The sequence below is a fragment of the Chionomys nivalis genome, chromosome 2 (assembly GCF_950005125.1).
Source record: "Chionomys nivalis chromosome 2, mChiNiv1.1, whole genome shotgun sequence".
NCBI classification, from domain to species: domain Eukaryota; kingdom Metazoa; phylum Chordata; class Mammalia; order Rodentia; family Cricetidae; genus Chionomys; species Chionomys nivalis.
This window is the reverse complement of record NC_080087.1, coordinates 115351539-115371036: the sequence shown is the minus strand read 5'-3', so window position 1 is coordinate 115371036 and position 19498 is coordinate 115351539. Positions and strand designations below refer to the sequence as shown.

At 38.5% G+C, this 19498-nt stretch overlaps 1 protein-coding gene across 1 annotated transcript in view; it reads left to right on the top strand.

Annotated features, from left to right (window-relative positions):
- Nyap2 (neuronal tyrosine-phosphorylated phosphoinositide-3-kinase adaptor 2) overlaps positions 1-19498 on the top strand; it is a 251439-nt gene that overhangs the window by 164584 nt on the left and 67357 nt on the right. The window contains exon 5 of the mRNA XM_057762975.1: positions 16736-16945. Within this exon, the coding sequence (XP_057618958.1) occupies positions 16736-16945 (210 nt within the window). The remainder of the gene's footprint in view (positions 1-16735; positions 16946-19498) is intronic.

Genomic DNA, 19498 nt, shown 5'->3' with positions numbered 1-19498 from the left:
TTGGCCTGAAAGTATGTCTGTGCGCATTTTCTTAGCTGTTAATTGATATAAGGGGGCCCTGCCCACTATCGTTGACATTGTCCCTAGGAAGATGGGTGTGGGAAATATTTTTAAAAGTTACAGAGCAAGCCGAAGGAAATGAACCAGTAAGTAGCTTTCTTTTGTGATCTTTGCTTGTGTTCCTACCCTGATTTCCATCAGTGATTGACTGTGACACACAACAGTGTGAGCTGAATAAATTCTTTCCTAACCCAAAATGGTTTGGGTCAATGCAATAGAAAGTAAGTTAATACACTTCTTGTGACATAGCTGAACTTGTGACGTCTTCCTTGTAACAGCTTTTCTGTCACCATTGTACTACAGAGCATCCTCTGTAGGGCTGGATCCTTTGTGAGCTCCTTCCCTCTTTCTTTGCTAGAGGTCTCTTCCTTTATGTGCTATAAGTTCTTCCAGCCAGGACTGACGGTGTTGTCACCATCATGTGTACATGGTACATGTGTAAAGGCATGATCAGGGCATGTGATATGAGTGGGTTTTGTTGTAAGAGCTGGTATGCTTACAGATCAGAAGCATCTTTAAAATGTGCATTGGGCCCAATGACTGAGTGAATGAATGGGTATCTCACCTTCTAAATTACACGGCAGCTTTGGAAGACAAGGATCATATTCTGTCCTCATTCTGTGTCTAGTCCTCATGAGTGCATTTTGCACCATAGGGAGATAATGGTGGAGTTATTGATTTTTTCAAACCTAAACTTTTTGATAGCCACCTAAAATATCATGATTATGAAGTACTGATAACCTGAGTTACTCACAGAGAACTAGTTAAGATAGTTAAGGACCAAATGTTCCAAGGAAAACCCGTTGAAGACTCAGGTTTACATATTTACACATTTAAATATGAAGGTATGCATTAGCCAAAAGAAGAATCAGTACAATTACAGATTGAGAGATGAAGACAGTCAGTCAACAATAAGAATAAAACCAACTACTTGTTGTCTCTGCACAAATAAGTATTGGTATAAGTTCTATGAAAAGAAAACAGTACAAATCTTCACCAGTGAGTGCTGGAAGCAGTCATTACAGTTGGTGAGCTCAGCCAGGTTCCAAGTGACATTGAGTATGGCCTGCTTACTGTTGAGTGTTCAGAAAACTGGGAAAAAGGGTAAATATGACTATTTATTTTCACAGGTTGGTTTAAAATGGATTTGTTCAACCAGATTTAAGACTTCTTTAATATACTATAAAATAGTTTGGGGACTCAAACTGTGTATGTGTCTGTATGTATGCGTGTATGTGTGTGTGTGTGTGTGTGTGTGTGTGTGTAAAAGACCAACAGTCCAATATTGTCCCAGGGCAATAGATAAATTTTGTTATTTTAGGGAAGACAAACTTCCACAATGACAAACTTTTATTACTCCCAAATTTACCTTAAAAATTGTTGCAATTTAAATATATACACACACACATACACACACACACACACACACACACACACACACTTGGAAGCATCCTATAAAACATTAATTTTACATACTGTAGAAGGGTGGTCACAAGACCCCAGATATACTCAGAAAGAATATGCAGTTCATTAGATAGGATGGAAATGGGAAGGGGTGAAGATGCCAGAGATCCTTGCTATTGTCTGTGTGTCTTGCTCTTCAGTGAGAGCTGGATGAAGGATCTGACATCTTAAGTGACTAATACTGGTACCTGACTTCTAGAGCATAAAGAACTGCAGACAATAAAACCAGTGCAGCTTTCAGGATTCTGAATGAAATCTAAACCTTGAAGATGGAGCAGAAGGAGGTGTAGAGAGTGGAGAGAATGGAGGGCAGTGGAGAGGGTACAGGGAGTATGGAGAGGTGGAGGGGGTAGGGGATATAGGGAGGTGGAGGGGATAGGGGATATAGGGAGGTGGAGGGGGTAGGGGATATAAGGAGGTGGAGGGGGTAGGGGATATAGGGAGGTGGAGGGGGTAGGGGATATAGGGAGGTGGAGGGGGTAGGGGATATAGGGAGGTGGAGGGGGTAGGGGATATAGGGAAGTGGAGGGGGTAGGGGATATAAGGAGGTGGAAGGGGTGGAGGGGATATAGGGAGGTGGAGGGGGTAGGGGATATAGGGAGGTGGAGGGGGTGGAGGGGGTATAGAGAGGGCAGAGGGAGGTGGAAAGAGCTAAAGAGAGGAGAACTTGAAGAGAGGGGGAAGGAGGTGGAGGGAAACGGAGGGCTATCACATAGACAGAACTTCCTTATAAATAGCACCTCCGAGACAATCAGGCTGTCCTCATTATATAAAGGTAAAAACCTCATGCTACCAGGATTATCACAGTCTCTAAACCCCACCCGTTTAGATGCTTTTCAAATATCATGAATATTGTTATTTCCCTGTAATGTGATTATATTAAATCTCCCCTACTCCAATGTTAAGCTTGGAATTTGAAAACAAACAAACAAACAAACAAAAAACCTCTTAGAAAAACTAGCAAACATATTTTATTTTAAAATATGTGTGCCACCACAAAAGCATAGGGATAACACTAAATTCCAAAATAGAGTCTAACTGGCCCAGACATGGCTTTTATGCTGACTGGCCTTCCAGAATAATGTTTATTAGGGCATAGCTGCAGACGCAAAAGCAGTGGGGGAAACACTTGTGCATTACGTGTTCTATTAACTACCACGGCTTTCCTCGCCAAGTCTATCCAAATGCTCATTAAGCAGAGGCTTGCATTACACATCAATTTTTTATACCCATTCCTCACAGGGAAACGAAACCTGCAGTGTGCGGCTTCCCCAGTTAAAAGCAGCCCTGACCTAGTTCCCTGTGAAATCAATGATGGGTTTCAAAAGTCTGTGAGGAGCTGACATTTAAGGAAGCCAGCTCATACTCTGGATTGGTGTGAAATATGTTTCTCTGGGCTTCAGTTATCATTTCTTCTCTCCTTCCTATCTTCTTCTTCATTACCCCCTCTTCCTTTGTTTTAATCTCTTCCTTTTTCTCTCCCTATGTCTTCTTTTCTTTCTTGTTTGTCTAACACCAGAGAATGCAACAGTAGATTTGGAGACAGAGAGGTGAAGCCACACCACAGATCTGGGTACCCAGGAGACTGTGAGTTCAGCTACATATGAAGTGGGTTCTGATTAACAAGTGTAGGTCTTCGGAGTAGGAACAAGATCAGTACCAGCTAGATGGAGAAGTCTTGGTTCTTCCTGCACTGAGGAGCATATAGATCGGCTTCTGAACAGGGCTCCTCCATGAGGGAGCATGGAGGCGCCCCTCAAGGGTTAATGTTGATCCACATAGAGGGTTAGTGTGAACTCTTGGCCCTAGATCCTGGAAATACAGCCTACTGCTAAATGTCACAGTCATTAATCTCAACTGAGAGACTGAAGGAAAAAGGAGGATAAATTCAGTCACTAGGCACATTCATCATGGGAGCCCTTCAAAGGCCCAGAAATTTCTATTAAAGGTGAAAGACAAACTTCAAAGTTAGAAATCAGCATTCCTACTCCCATTTGTTCATACCAATCCTAATAACCATATAAATACACATGCAAGTATTTATTTACTATGGGAAAGTTTGTGTAACATTCTACTTATGATTTTAGTATTTTAAGTATATAGTTGGATAATAGTAAACTATACCATGGTATGTAACCATCACCATTGAACATCTTCTCCTCCTCTTCCTTCTCCTCCTCCTCCTCCTCCTCCTCCTCCTCCTCCTCTTTCTCCTTCTTTGTTCTTCTTCTTCTTTTTTCCAAACTGAACCTCCCTTCTACAGAACAATAATTACTAATCTTGTCTTGATGACATTCCAATTTCTGTTGTGGTTTCTTGGACTACTTAGCTAACTCACATAAATGCAAGCATACAGTGATTTCCTTTTATGCCTGGGACACTTTGCCCAGCTCAATGCCTTTAAGACTCAACCCTACAGAGTTTCTTTGTTTTAAGGACCATGCATATAGCACTGCTATCTCTTCATTCATCAGTAGTCCTTTGGAATGCTTCCACCTCTTAATTATGTTACCAATATTATGAAGAACATGGGTATATTATGAGCTGATTGAACCTGGGGTTTCTGTTCTTGAATATGGAAGTAGTTGCTGGGTCTGTAGAAATTCTGTGATTCACTTTTGAGGACCTGCCAGACTTTTCTGAAGTGACTACTATTTTTTATTCTCACCAGTAATGCACAATAGTTCTGCTTCCTCCACACTCTTACTAACTCTTTTTATTTTTTTAAATAGAAATCCTAATGGTCCTGAAGTTTTATATTTCAGGTTTGACATATATTTCCTTAGGATCAATAATGTTGATCGTTTCTAGGCATTTGTTAGTCATTGACATATCATCCTTAGATGATTACATATTCAAAATATTACCCATGTAATGTTGCATGGTTTGAGCACTTGAGGTTACTATTGAGTTATGGAGGTTCTATACACAATCCAGGTATACATGCAGAAGGCAGAGTACATAGGGTGTTTTTCTTTTCCACTCTCTTCCTTATTCCCTCAAAATAGTATCTTTCATTGATCCAGAACCTCTGTTTGAGTTAAATTGGTTGTCCAGCTTCAAAAGTCCCTTGTTTCTGCTTCCCAGCACTGGAGTTACAGGCATCTACAGTCATGTAAAGTTCTTACAGGAGTGCTAGATATTTGAACTCATGTCCTCTAAGTTACACAGCACATGCTCTTATTCCCTGAGTCATCTCCCCAGCTCCTGGTATGGTTTTAATACATTCCTAGACACATGGCCTGTAGCTATTGCTCCCCATTCCATAGACTGCACAATCACTCTGTTTATTGCACTCATTGATTCATACGTTTTTCAGTTTCAATCTATTCTAATTTATTTCCTTTTGCTTTTGTCGCTTGTGCTTTGTTTTTAAATTCGAAACTCATTTTCAGCTGTCATTTAGAGTTTTCTCTTATGTTTTCTTTGGGTGTCACAATGTAAGACAATTTTAAAAGATGAAATGAAGATTGGAGTTTTATTTTTAAGAGAGATGTCACTTTTCTGAAGAAAAATAAAATCACTGTTATACAAACAGGCAGAGGAAAGGGGACAGGCAGAGTTAAGACTGAACACCTTAGAAAGGAGGCTGATTCTATTTCTCCCAATGTATTTCTCTGGTTTTAGGGCCACATTATCAATTTCATTTCAAATATCCTTTTGTGGAGAAAGACAAAAGCCAGTTCACATACACCCTATTTGAATTTACATGTACAGTTCTATCCGTAGATGCTCTGACATATTTTATATTGTCTTGCAATGGTTCCAAAACACCCTGACATTCTCCAACTGTTTTTTCTAGAAAACCAGTAAATTGAAATCAGAAAAAAAAACAAAACAAAACAAACGAACAACAACACAAACCAGGTCTATGTACATTCCGTCCTGCGTCCATCAGTTGTGTTGTCCTTGGAGAAGTCATTGTTCCGTTTTGGTGAAGTTTTTCATAGGAATGTCACTGCCATCTCCCTCAACTGTGGCCATACATTTGTGATAGTAATTGTGTCCCGGTAACACCCAGTTGTTTCTTGCTTTGACAGATATTAAATGCTCCTCTTACCAGTTATGGTGAGGTGCCATTCTCCTTACCATTTAATGGTTCTTTCAGAAACATTTATGGATGTGTTTTCAGAGTTACATCTTTCAGGAATAATGGAAATGGTATATTCTTCTCATAAATTAATATTTTTAGTGCTCAAATGTTTCTAATCCTTCTAGGGTGGAGGGTTTTTCCATCTGTCTGTTAGAATGATTTGAGTCTTAATTAAATTTGATTGCACCTGTGCTTCCATTCAACTGCCCTCACACTTCCCACTTCACCGTGGAAAATCTTTCTTTTCCTTCAAAAATTAAAAGAAATTAAACTATGACCTTTCTTTAAAAAAGTACATAGGCATACAAGACTGAAAACATTAAGAAAAGTTAAGTGACATTTTTCTTGGCTGTCTTAGGTCAGCTACATATTTTATCTTGTGATGATTGTTATTGTTGTAACGGTGCTGTCTTCTTTGCAGAGTTGCCCTTCTTTTCCTTGATGAGAGAGCATAGATGAAGCAGCCAATGAAATATCAGAAACCATCCTCACAGTCTTATATTAGAATTTGAGGGCTAATCATAACAGAAAGTAAACAAATTATAGAGATTATCTTTAATTTTCAAGTATTCATTTTTTCCTTTCCTATACCTTTTTTCCAAACTATTCTTAAAAACATCAAATATATAAGTTCCTGTGGGATTTTTTTTTTTACTTTTTCCCTTCGCTTATGAAAAAGAGGATAATAATTAGGATAATTTTATCTAAAAATGAGTAAAACTATAAAAGAAAAGGACCTAGCCAAGTGAACAATCCAAATTATTTTAAGCAGTGATAAAAATTTTCTGTTATATTCAGCAGGGGTACTGAATCTTCATATTAGAAATAACGAAAATGTTTAAAATACACCATATTGAGGACCTAGTCTAGAAATTTCAATTTAACCGTAGCTTAAGCATGAAGAGAGAGAGGAAAAAAAAAAACAAAACTATCTTCCAAGCTTTTAGTAAGCAGCCAGGAACCAGAGTATGTAATGTGGGTTCTATCCTATCACTTATCCTTGGACACTTGGATTTGAAGACCCTCGAGTCCAAATGACTCCTTGACAGATAAGAACATGGGTATTCAGAAGAGAACAGTGTTGCCCAAGGCCTGAGAGTTAATTAGGGGCTAATTCTTACCTGGTACTCTAGTGCTTTTAACTCCAAAGACAATTCTGAAACACTGTTACTATACCATGCTGTGGCTGAAATTCCCCACATCAAAATACCAAAATGGGTATTAACTCTTTGCACCCTGTTCCCAGATTACAGGTATTAACTCATGCTCTGCATAGTTAATACCAGTTTTATATCTTCTAGGAATATTTGGGCCTTTTCTACATTATATGGTAACAGTTTATGGAACAGGAACATTGATTTTGACTTATAAATACTAGCAATTTCCAATACAGAGAAACTCAGTCTGGGTGATATGTAAAATCATTCTCCATCACCAAAGTCCTTTTAGCTTTTAAAATACCCTCTGATAGAGTCCTTCCTTCCCCTAGTCATTTTCTTTTGTCTCCTACTGTTCAAAGGATTCTTCTGCTTTGATCACTTAAAAGTAGAAAAAACCAGAGAAGGTAGCTGCATCAATAGAATTCTAAGTTTTTCCTTTAAAAAAAAATATCAGGCCATTTGAATTCCTTTTAATGATATTTATTGTATTGTTTTTCTTGTGACATTATTGAGTATAAATTATTCAAATGAAGATGAATATTTTTTAATTTCTTACTAAAGAATAACCAAAATTATAGCCATTAAAAAGTCTGTTCATGGCTATTTTTCCAGGGTTTTGCTTCATTTCTTCTAGACTCTGGGTGTGGGATGTTTTAGGCTTCAGGAAGGAAAGACATTCTGTTTATAAAAGCGCTCATCTTCCATGGATGACAAGAAAGTATTTAATTATTTTAAAACCTCTTTAGAACAGGCTTAGCTTTGTAGTTTGAAAAACAATGGACATTAGTAGGAGATATGCTCATAAAACACAACTTCTGTAAAGGACTTAGGTTCCCATGAATCCTCATTCCAAATAGAAATTCTTCTTTTTGTAGAGAGTCACAAGTTCACCTGCAGTACACACAAACACTAAAAGATGAAAGACCAATAACTATTTCATAGTTCAGCCTCAGCATCAGGACAGCACAACCCTTTGCAAAGGCTGTGTTAGAACTTGGTGGCATATTCATGTTAGTGCAGGGACACCTAGAGTTCTTTGGGTATTTTGAGAGCAGTTATAAAACAGGCATTATCATGAACCTCTGGCTTGAGTAACTCCACATGTTCCCATTTTGATTGATTTTTGCCTCCTGTAGCTTCTTTATATTTCAGTTTAGCTATCTCTCCTTCCCACATGAAACTTATTTGCAACAAGAAGTGTAAATATTGTAAATACCAAACCTTTGCACTTCTACCTGGCTGTTGAAAGTCTGGCCTGTGCTGTTTGATGTGGCGAGACATTTCCCTATTGTGACTTTCTTACTTTCTGTACATCTGAATATTGATTCTCGTACAGCATTGTCTTTCTAGCGCAAAGGTAGCCAAGGATCTGGTAGTCACCTGAGAACTATTCATGCAGGAAGTTATGGGTCCAGGCAAGAGCAGGAGTAGTGTAGAAAAGAGCATGGACATTAGTGCAACGAACACAGATTCCTGGCGGGACAGACTTCTCTCTTCATTATGAGGGTGCAATAGAAAAAGAGTCAACCCTCACAAGGCAACGCTGAGGGTGGAAGGGTACAGCTGCCTCAAATTAAGTACATGAAACCAAGGAAGAGTAAAGTGTAAATAAGTGTGATAGTACTTGAGAGTTGGAAAGTGCTCCAGTATGGTGTGACCCAGCACATTCACAAGTCAAGGAATACAATCCCAGAAAGAAAAGCTGGTACACCCGAGTTAACACAACATTTGTGGTCAGTCCCATTGGAGATAATCTAAGCCTAATTGCTCAGCAGTCAGTTTCTTGGAAACATACCAGAGTGGGCTTTGGTGTCCTCATCATTAAAATGAGGACGATGTAGTCACATTGCAGTGACCATCCCTGCTTATGAATGTAATCAGAACTTGACTTCTGTGTTACTTCATATAACTATTTCAGTCTTAGAGAGCCATTTTAGCATAGTGGTCATGATAACAGTTCATTGTCTTGTTGCTTAAAATCAGAGTGCCTCACTTGATGTTCAGACAGATGAAGCAAGGCATGTACATTTTAGAAGTGTATATTAAAGCAGATTTATGGCAGGAAGCCTTGCCTATTGTACTTTTCTCGAGAACTGTGATAGAGGTCCAGGCGTGTGGTATTTAGAAGGATCATTAGAAACATTTTGCTTCAAGCCTGTCGTTTCATTTTGGAAATCTAAAATATGGTCAGTGTTACTTTCTTAGAGTCCTGGGGGTTACAGAATGGAGCAGAGTATCAACTCATCATCTCAAACCCACACCGGCATTGGGGAAAAACTAGCTTATCAAATTGTCTTTAATATGTAGCTTATGTCTAAGTTATTTTCATCTTGAAATGTCCAGTTTTTCTTTTGAGTATTTTCTAAGAATCTTAGATTGACTTTTGATACCACAGAAAAGCCATTTTTAACTTTTACTGATGTGATTCTTTGTTTTAGTCTGAATAGAAAACTATAAAAAATTGGGTTTACAGTAACACTCCTATTCATGTGAATAATATATGTTAAATATATGGGTGATTATTCCAGTGTCTCCATCGTATATTTTTTATAAATTTACTACAGCCACAGAATTTAAATTATTTTTTAAATATTCACTAAAGATTATCCATTTCATAGAAGAGGTTTCCTAGAACTAAAGTAACGAGGAAAACAATGTTGAAAAATTGAGCTTTCTGGTTGTTAGGGGAAGGGCATGTATGAGTGCCTGTGCATATGTGTCTTCTGTGTAGAGGAAGAGGGTATCATTTGGGAGTTAGTTTCCTCCATTTCTTTGGGTTTTGGGGATCTAACCCTCCTTCAGGTTGGTGCTTCCAGTGTCATCTTGCTAGCCAAAACCTTTGAGATTTATTTGGCAACCTACCTAACATCTTTGTTCCTTAATTTTTCTGTCACTATATGTATAAAACCTCTTCTTTCATTATAAATTCAACCTTTTTATAGAGGGAGAAAATGTGAACTACTTAATATATTAAAAATCCGTGCTTGGATAGTTCAAATGCTGCAAAAATACCAATCTCCTAATTTATGGTTTAATACAATGCAGCAGGTCCTGAGGTCATGCATATTCCAGACCAAGATTTTATCACAGAAGAGGAGACAATCAATTAATGGATTGAAAAACGAGTCTCTGTTAATGGGGGGTTTCCATGTGCAGGCACTGCCAGCTTTTAAGACCTCAACAAATTCCATTATGCAGGAGAAGCAAAAACCCGAATATGCACAGCTGGAAGGAGCAGTCGCCAGTCCCCCATGTAGTACTGGCTAAAGTGTGGTTCTAGCATTCTCTCTTACTGCAAGGAGTAATGGAGAGGTGGATTAAGTGAATGGCCACGAAGAGAGGCAAGTGGATTTTGTAAGTAGCCTCTACCCAGAGATCATTTCAGCTATTGTACTGTGGCCACAAAGGCAGTTGTAACTGGCATTCTTTGAGTAAATTGTCTCTCTGCCCAGCATGGTTAGGCTTTCTTGATGCAAGCTTTACTATAACAGTTTGATCCTTCAGTGCTACTTAGTGAACTTAATATATGATATTTTGATACAAATAATTTGGTGGTGATAGCCCTATATCTGTTACAGGCTTAAATCATCTGCTTGTACAGCTAAAGAATTTTTCAGGACAAATGTGGTCTGAAGTGGATGGATAAGTAAACATTCCTGGGAAAGTAAACATGATGGTCAAATTGATTTCATTGTACCCATGAGAAAGGAACAATTGGCTTCTCCATCAGCGGCAGAGTTCCAGTGTGCTGAGCTCAGTGGTGCCACCAGCACCCTGCTTCTCTATGAGGATTTTGTCAATTTCCATTTGTGAGCTTGGGCGAGTGGCAGAAGGACTTTGAGGTGTTTTTGCTGCTTCAGAGGGTTAGAGTTGGGTTGGGAGTGGAGCTCTGCTGGTGGAGTGCTTGCATAGCATGAAGCTCTGGGTTCTTTCTGTCTCTGGCATAAGTCCTGACATTGTGCACACCTGTAGGTCCAGCATCTGAGAAGTAGAGGTGAGACCATCAGGAGTACCAGGTTTGTGGCTATATGGCAAGTTAGTAAGCATCTCTGGGATATTTTAGTCCCAATCTTTAAAAACCAGTCCATCAGACTTTGGGACACACTAAACTCTGCTTTGGTGGGCCTCTTCTTGTATACGGACATTTTATACTGTATACCCTCTTAAAACAAGCTTAGAGTTTCCAATTTATCTAAAATCATCAGATCCACAGATGACTAAGCTGGTATTCTTTATAAACATATGTAAATACAACAAACTTACATTTAGATTGCTCTTTATAGAAGGGGAATTGTGCACTAATATATTAAAAAATCTGTGTTTGGATAGTTCAAATGCTGCAAATATATATGTACATTTGAAGAGAGGGCCTCTCCAGGATGTCAAAATTGACCCCAAATGACAGGGTTCACACAAGAGTGAAGGAACAATGAGAAATAAAAATTTGCCCCTCACCCCACTGCCCCTTGATTGTGGAGACAGGAGTGCTGTTGCCCTGTCCCTCTAGAGATTCAGGAAATGAGCTGACAGATGGTCACAAAAGGACCCCGCGCTTGTCTAGACTTGGAGGTAAACTGTCACTGTCTGGCAGTGATCAGCTCCACACAGCACTGTTTGGAAAGTCACAATAACATGCAATTAGAGTTCAGATTAGGGTCACAGAGAGAACGGGAGTTCATTTGTGTCATAACGAAGACATGACCAAGGTGAGATAGGAGAACTCCTTGTGAATTCACCACGGTGTTTATCTAAATAAACAGAAAGAAGCTGGTTCTGAATGCTTCAGAAACAAGCACACTGCTGTGATTGGCATGTGTCCCCCACCAAACCCTCTGTCAGTAGGAATGATAGGTAGGTGAGGCACTGAGAACTTCTCCCTCGTGAATAGATTAACGCTGCGTCACAGGAATGAATTAAGTTTCATGTGAGTGTGTTTTCTATAAAAGATGAGTTGCTATTCCTCTTTGTCCTTCCCTCTTCTCTCACTGTTCTCTCTCCCTCCCTCCTTTCACTTCCCCCTCCCTCTTTCTTGCTCGTTCTCTTTCCCTTCAACCTTATGCGAAGGGATGGTGACATACCGAAGGCTGTCGCTAGTTGTGTCCTTCCTGTCACAGACTTCCAGGCTGTAAAAATATAAGAAATAAGTATCTATTCTTAATCAGTCACACAATCACCATTAGCACAGTCATCGATTGGATGAATGGGGTGTGCAGAACACAGACATTGCTTTTCTACAAATGGGAGCTGCTACACAGGGCTCCACACAGTGTATAAGAAGAATCTCCCCCCCACAAACACTTTTTCATTTTTGGTTTTTCTTTTTTTTTTTTTTTTTTTTTTTGCAAGACAGGGTTTCTTTATGTAATGGCCCTAACTGTCCTGGAACTAGATTTTGTAGACCAGGTTGACCTCAAACTCACAGAAATCCTCCTGCCTCTGCCTCCCAAGTGCTAAGATTAAAATTGTGCACCACCACTACCAGGATCTTGTGGATAGTTGTTATTAGATTCAAAAATTGGTTTCACACAAGTTACTCTTGCACATATACTGAAGTGGCTTTGCAGCTATAACCTCCTTGTGAATTCTTTTAAGATTGTGTGAAGTTATGTAGAAACTGACTGTAAAATGTTCAAGGAAAAAAATAAAAGTCATTTCCTTGAAAACAAACTAAAAACCAAACCAAAACAAAAAAAACCAAATGGTTCCAACTGATTTTAAACAACATCAAAATATTTGGATATGGGTAATTGTATTTGCTTCCTGAATAGATATCTTTGAACCCACAGTATTTCTTAATTGCGTAGTTTTTAATTCAATTGTCTAAATCCAGTTAGTTCTTAGTTCATTTGTCCACTTACCACATATATCTTGTCAGTTATTTTGAAGAGTTCTATTGTTATTTTAATGAAAAAACTTACTTGGTTTTGAAAGCATTATTTTTTACTTTTATGTATTTTTTAATTGATTTTTATTGAGCTCTACATTTTTCTCTGCTCCCCTCTTAATCTCTCCCCTCCCCCTTCAACCCTCCCTCTTCAACCTTCTCCCTTCAACCCTCCCCCAAGGTCCCCATGCTCCCAAATTTACTCAGGAGATCTTGTCTCTCTAATTCCCATGTAGATTAGATCTATGTAAGTCTATCGTAGTGTCCTCATCGTTGTCTAAATTTTCTGGAATTGTGGTTTGTAGGCTGGTTTTCTTTGCTTTATGTTTAAAAACCACCCATGAGTGAGTACATGTGATAATTGTCTGAAAGCAATTCTTAAATATGTACACGGGGAAAAGATTTTTTACAAAACAGAAGCTCCAGAATATGCTTATAATTTCCTTTTTATTTTTTCCTTTGGTTTTTTAAGACAGGTTTTCTCTGTAGCTTTGGAGCCTTTCCTGGAACTATCTCTTGTAGACCAGGCTGGCCTCGAATTCACAAAGTTCCTCTTGCCTCTGCCTCCCGAGTGCTGGGATTAGAGGTATGTGCCACCACCACCCTGCTAATTTTTTAACTAACATATTGTCTCTGCTTTCTAATTGAACCTGAATAGTGAAGACTCTTCACTTTTTTTGTTGTTGTTGTTCAAGTTTCTCGAAATACACTTGCCAAAATTCACTGAAACTAACCCCTGGAACTTACAGAAAACACACAAAGAAGAAAAATACTGTTCCTTCTTGTTCCCAAAGCTGTATTGGGCTTTTAAATAGCTGAGATTTAAGGCCTAAGTAGTGTGCTCTGATATTTGTGAGAGAGTAATGTGAGTAAGAATAAAGAAACCAACTTTGGTGGAGATGCCTTTCCACAAAGCTTCTCCCTCTGTATCTAAAATATCTGAGAGAAGCAGCATTGGACGCAGCTTTGCGTTTAAACTCTTTGTCTTAATATTGATATTTGAGCAAGTTCCAATTCCAGAGGCTCTTGTATATGTGTCAAACTATTAAGGAGGAAGTGGCAGAAGAAGACAGGAAGGACAGAGGAGATGGAGGGAAGAAGGGGAGTCTTACTCCATAAGGAGATAACAGCACAGGTACCCAAGCAGTTGAGTTAGATTGTGGAAGAGAAATTTGGGAGAAACATATGGGCCCTTAGATTTGAGGCAGTGGCGTTCAGAAGCCAAGGTGCATTTTCTTTGAAACTGTGAGTAAACAGCTTGGGAATGGCCTATGTTGATCATGTATGGTCCTGATTAAATTGTCTCAGGACACTGAATAGCAAGTGTTGGTTAAATGTTCTTGTCCTATAATTATGATTAAGTATGTTATCATTAAAATATTTTGACTTGTCATTTTGAGTTCAGTATAACTAATTTTATAGCAGGTGTCTTTAAGGCCTGAACTCTTTCTGATATTGCAGTTGGATTGGACTAGCTTCCTGATTTATTCATTGCATAAAGTGTAATTTTAGTATTTATATAACTGCAGGGCTTCTTGGAGCTGCAAGGGGCTAGAGCAGTGTGAAAATAGAAGACCAGACCAATGAGAACAGAAAGGCTGTTTATTCAGGGCTTTCATTTGGCAGAGATTCACAGTAGGCAGAGGAATCGGAGAGCAAAACAGGAAAAATGCGAAATTAAATCTGGCCCACAGGTGCTTCTCTATAATCTAACTGTGTAAACAAACTGCACTCTTACTTAAAAGCATCCCCGTGTAACAAACAGCAGAGTGTTGACCAATCATTGCTGCCAATCACAGGCCCAATAACCAACTGGGCTATTTCTGTCTAACACTTCCCTTTTCTGTCTATAATTACTGCTTGCTAACACTGCCAAGTGGAGCCCTGTGAGGCCCTCAGAACCCTGACCATTGCTGCTCAATACACAGAAGGCTGTTCTTTTTCACATACAGAAAGATAATGAGAAACCAAACATGACATTTGGTTTTAACCTTGTCGAAAGCCGAGAATCAATTGAAGCTAAATTAAAAGACAAGAAAACAAAAATACAGCCTTTTAAATTATTTCTATTTATTTATCAAAAATCTTTATATAGATTAGACTTCTTTTTTTTTTTTTTTTTTTTTTTTTTTTTTTTGGTTTTTTCGAGACAGGGTTTCTCTGTGGTTTTGGAGCCTGTCCTGGAACTAGCTCTTGTAGACCAGGCTGGTCTCAAACTCACAGAGATCCTCCTGCCTCTGCCTCCCAAGTGCTGGGATTAAAGGCGTGCGCCACCACCGCCCGGCTTATAGATTAGACTTCTAATTCGATGAATTTTATATATTATTGTTATCAAACGATCAGATATTTTTTTTAAAAAATTACCAAGCTCATGCCACTTTAGTACATTTATCATCAGTTGGTTCTCTGGTTCTATTACAAATTTTGTATTGCCTATACATAGCAGAAAGATGGTTGAAGAGTTGCCAAACAGGCTAAGTAATTAGGTAAAATACTAATTAAACAAGATGTTTGCTTATAGAGGAACCAGTCCTAAGAAAAGTAAAGCCAAAGCATGTGGCTTTCAAGAATTTGGAGTTTGGCAGGAAAGTAAATATGTGGAAAGTCAATATGCTATGTTCCTGTACAGCTGACCAGGAGGCATGAGCTTGGCAGTGGTGATGCTTCAGAAGACACTGAAGTCACTGAACATCAGTTGATTTGCCCAACTAGAGCAAAGACAAGATTTAGGGGCAGTCAGAGCAGAGAGTTTGAAGTTGTAGCAGGCGGCGTTGTTTTGCTCAGGAGTGGAAGAGGGTGACAGAAGCTATGACCATTTTGACATTGTTCCTTGGGTACAATGATTAAGAGAGAGCTATGATAGAGAGAAAGGGAAGGCTAATAAGGCAGGAGCTAATAAGGAACTCAGCTAGTGTGTTGTGAATTGGACACTCTTCAAAGTATTCCTGTCAGGAGTACATTATGGTCACATGTGTATTTTAAATGTATGCTGTGACTCTACCTTGGATGTCAAAGACAAAGTCAAGGAAGCCAGCTGTGACCATTAAAGAGACACAATTCAATTCAAGAGTCTGAACTAGGGTTGTTGAGGTAGACATGATATCAAGTAGAGAAGGGTAGGGAAAAGGCTCAGAAAGTCAGTATACACCTTTACCTAATGGATTTGAGTTCGGGCTTTACTAGTTAGAGAGAAGAACAGACAATCTCTTAGCATGGATAAATGGATGGCCAGGAAGAGCCTTTTAGTTAAGTGAGAAATGACTATACAGTATCTGAAATGTTAAATTTGTGCTACCTATAAGGCATTCATTAGATAATGAACGTAAAACTATGGAGAAAGGTCTTATCTTTTGATAAAAAGTTTGGGAAATCATTAAAAATTAGATGAGATTTTATTGAAACCAGAAGGATAAAAATAACACAAAGAATCTGTTGTGAGTGAGGACAATGTATCAGCTATTGCCTTAGAGATGACCAATGTGCAAAGGATGTATTGAAAAACAAAATCACAGATGGCATGGAAAAGGGGTTTGATGCAGAGCAAATGCAGGCGAAGGAAGGATCTGTGAAACTGAGAGAATTGAAAACATAAAAATGAGTGGTAGAAGACTGGCTAGTCACTAGGAACTGTGGTAAATATCTCAGCTAATGAAATCCACTGTATTTGCTTAGCAAAAGCAGGACTAGAGGATAGATGGTTTGGATTCATGAGAGCATAGTAAAGGAGAGGCGAGGGAGTAGAAAGGAGGAAGAAAGGTAACACACTCCTTTGGAGAATTCCTTAAAGATGAAACCAAAGGGAGATTCAAAAAGAAGAGTCAAGATTCATTGAGATATTGTATATCAAAAGAGAAAATGATTTTCATTCTGGTAATACTAGCATACCCACATCTTGGAGAAGAAGAAAATCCCCCAAGGGACCCATTTTCCTGTTATATTTTAAAACCAAGGTCTACAGTACAACCCTGTTTTCAATAGTATCTTACAAGCACATTAAAACAACATTCAAGTTTCTAAAAACTATTTCAGGAAGGATTTCATTCTCAGATAACAATTAATTTTGTTAATACACAGAATCCACTGAAGAGCTCAAAGTCCGAAGCCACAGCACGGAGCCATTACCAAAGTTGGACAGCAAAGAGAGAGGTCATTATGGGTCAGCTTCTTCCAGAGAGTCAATGAAAGCTCAAGAATGGGATGGAACCCCAGGTCCACCTGTGGTCACCAGCAGAATGGGCAGATGCTCTGTGAGCCCTACATTGTTGGCAGGAAGCCACAGTTCAGGTAAGCAGAACACTCGTCTTCCAGATGACTCTGTGAATGCAGAGGCTGTTTATAAAGTAGGTATACTTATGCAATCATCACCTCACATCAGTCTGCTTCCATTCAGACTCCAAACCCAAACACGTAAATAAAGCATATCACAGGACAGCTGCTCACAGGGATGGCAAGGGAAAAGGTGCTACTTTGAAGCTCTGCCATGCGGCAGTGTACAGCGAGAAAACTCTGCCTGAACTGAAATCACAACAGTTTGTAGAATTGAGGGAATTCGTGTTTGTGGCTCTTTTACTTATTTGAAGCAACTAGTGAGATTTGATAAGAAGTAAAACTCAGGCCAGAAATATACCAATAAAGTGAAGACACTAGAGGGAGAAGTGGTTCTGAGTCACACAGTCACTTGACACATGACATGGCATGAAGTTCTCAAACCTAAACCAAAAGAGAAAACATTAATGTACCTCTCGATTTCAAGTCTCGAGATTAAAATAGGCAATGCCATTCTGCATGGTTAACAGATAAGTATTATTAAACATTGATTTTGTAAAGCAGCATATGTTTGCTTTGAATCATCTACATGTTGGACTCACAGAGAGCTGTCAATTAAAATAAACAGTGAATAATCAAGGAACCTCCCGCAGTTTTCAGTTTCTGTTCCGAAAGAGCGCTGGGTCTCTAAAGAAAAGACCAATCCCTTCATGTTCTTTTTGACTTTGATATTTGTCAAGGAAAGCAATTTACATGAAGTTAACCTATGTACTCTTTGACATGGGTAAGTTGAAATAGAGGAGGCCAATGATCTCTGGGCTTGGGGAGGGATGTTTCTTGAAAAAGACCCAGTCATAGCTTCCCAGATTTAGAACACTATGTAAAGCTGGATGGTAGAGCCATCCCATGTACAGAGTGAAGAACTCATCTTACAACACAAGTTTAAAACTAAGAGAAGAAAAGTTCTATGCATCTTCAAAAAATTCGGAATGATTCCTATACTAAAGTAAAAATTGTGGTAGTTATACATGCTGACTAGTCTTACAGGCCAACTGGATAGATTCTAGAATCACAGAGAAAGGATGTCACTGAGAGATTGTCTAGAGATTGTCAGGTTAGTTTGTGGTCATGCCTTCCAGGGATTGTCCTGACTACATCAATTGATATGGGAAGATTCAACCCACTACAGGTAGAACCATTCCTTGATTTGGGCCTAAGAAGTTCCTGGGTATATCAAGTGAGCTGAGTAGTCAGCATACATGTATTAAAATTCTCTTAACTGGTTGTCACTGCCTAAAGTTCCTGCAAACCAGGTATTCTGAGCTAAAATAAACTCTTTCCCCTTCAAGTGACTTCTGTCAAGGTATTTTATAATAACAATTAGAAGTTACTCTCTATGCATTCTGTAAAAAGCAAAATATATAAATAAAAATATTAGGCAACAAAATAAAAAAAAAAAGAATAAGCCAGGTATTGGTGGCACATGACTTTAATCCCAACACTTGGGAGGCAGAGACAGGTGGATCTCTATGAGTTTGAAGCCAGATTGGTCTACAGCGCAAGTTCCAAAGCTACAGAAAAATCCTGACTTAAAAAAACAAACAAACAATAATAATAATGATGATGATGATGATGATAGACAAAATTTACCAGCTAAGACTATACATTCTTTCAAAAGCAAAATATATAAATAAACATAATAGACAATGCTTACCAGATATAATTGATAACTAATTTATAGAGATTATCATTATTTTCATAGATTCATCTAAAACTGTACAACTTCAATCTAAAGTACGTAAATGCTATATTTAGAACACAGATATATTTAATAAAAACAAAATTGTGATCTAAGTGGCTGTGATGCAACAGCCAACATCCTAGGGCCAGAGATAAATCAAATATCTTTATATCTGTTCTTAATAGTCTATTGATAGACAAGTACATCATTGTGCTATAATGTTTATTTTAGTCAATAGTGTCAAAGGGGAAAACATCAATAGATATGCATGTACTGAAAGAGATTTTATTATGAGAGACATCTTCAAATCATCATGTATGTTTTAAAGATCAAGACCTGCATGTTGCAAGCTGATGGTCCAGGAAATCCCATGGCCCAATGCAGTTCAAACATGGTGTCAATGGTATAACACATTCTGAGTTGAGAGGATTAAAAATCACAGTGCCAATGTCCAAGCATGGTAGAAGTTGTAAGCTTAAGCTCAAGAAGAGAGAAGGGATCTGTCCTTCTTTTAAGACCCTCACTCAATGACATTATGCTTACTCACATTGGTGGGGCTCATGTTCTGTTGATTCAACTATTCACACCTTGCAGAAATTCCCTTCCAGAGTTTTAAAAAACACTTTGACAATTATCTGCAGATCTCTTAGTTCAGTTGATGTATAAAATAAGATGTGAAACAGAAACAAGTGAATTCTCCTGGGAGACATTGACTTTGGGAAGAAAAACTAGATGCATTGATATACAAGACAGTAATTTCTAGAGGCTCACCAGGATGGGGGAAAAATTGGCATACATTCTGGTGAAACCTGAAAATCTACAGGTCACAC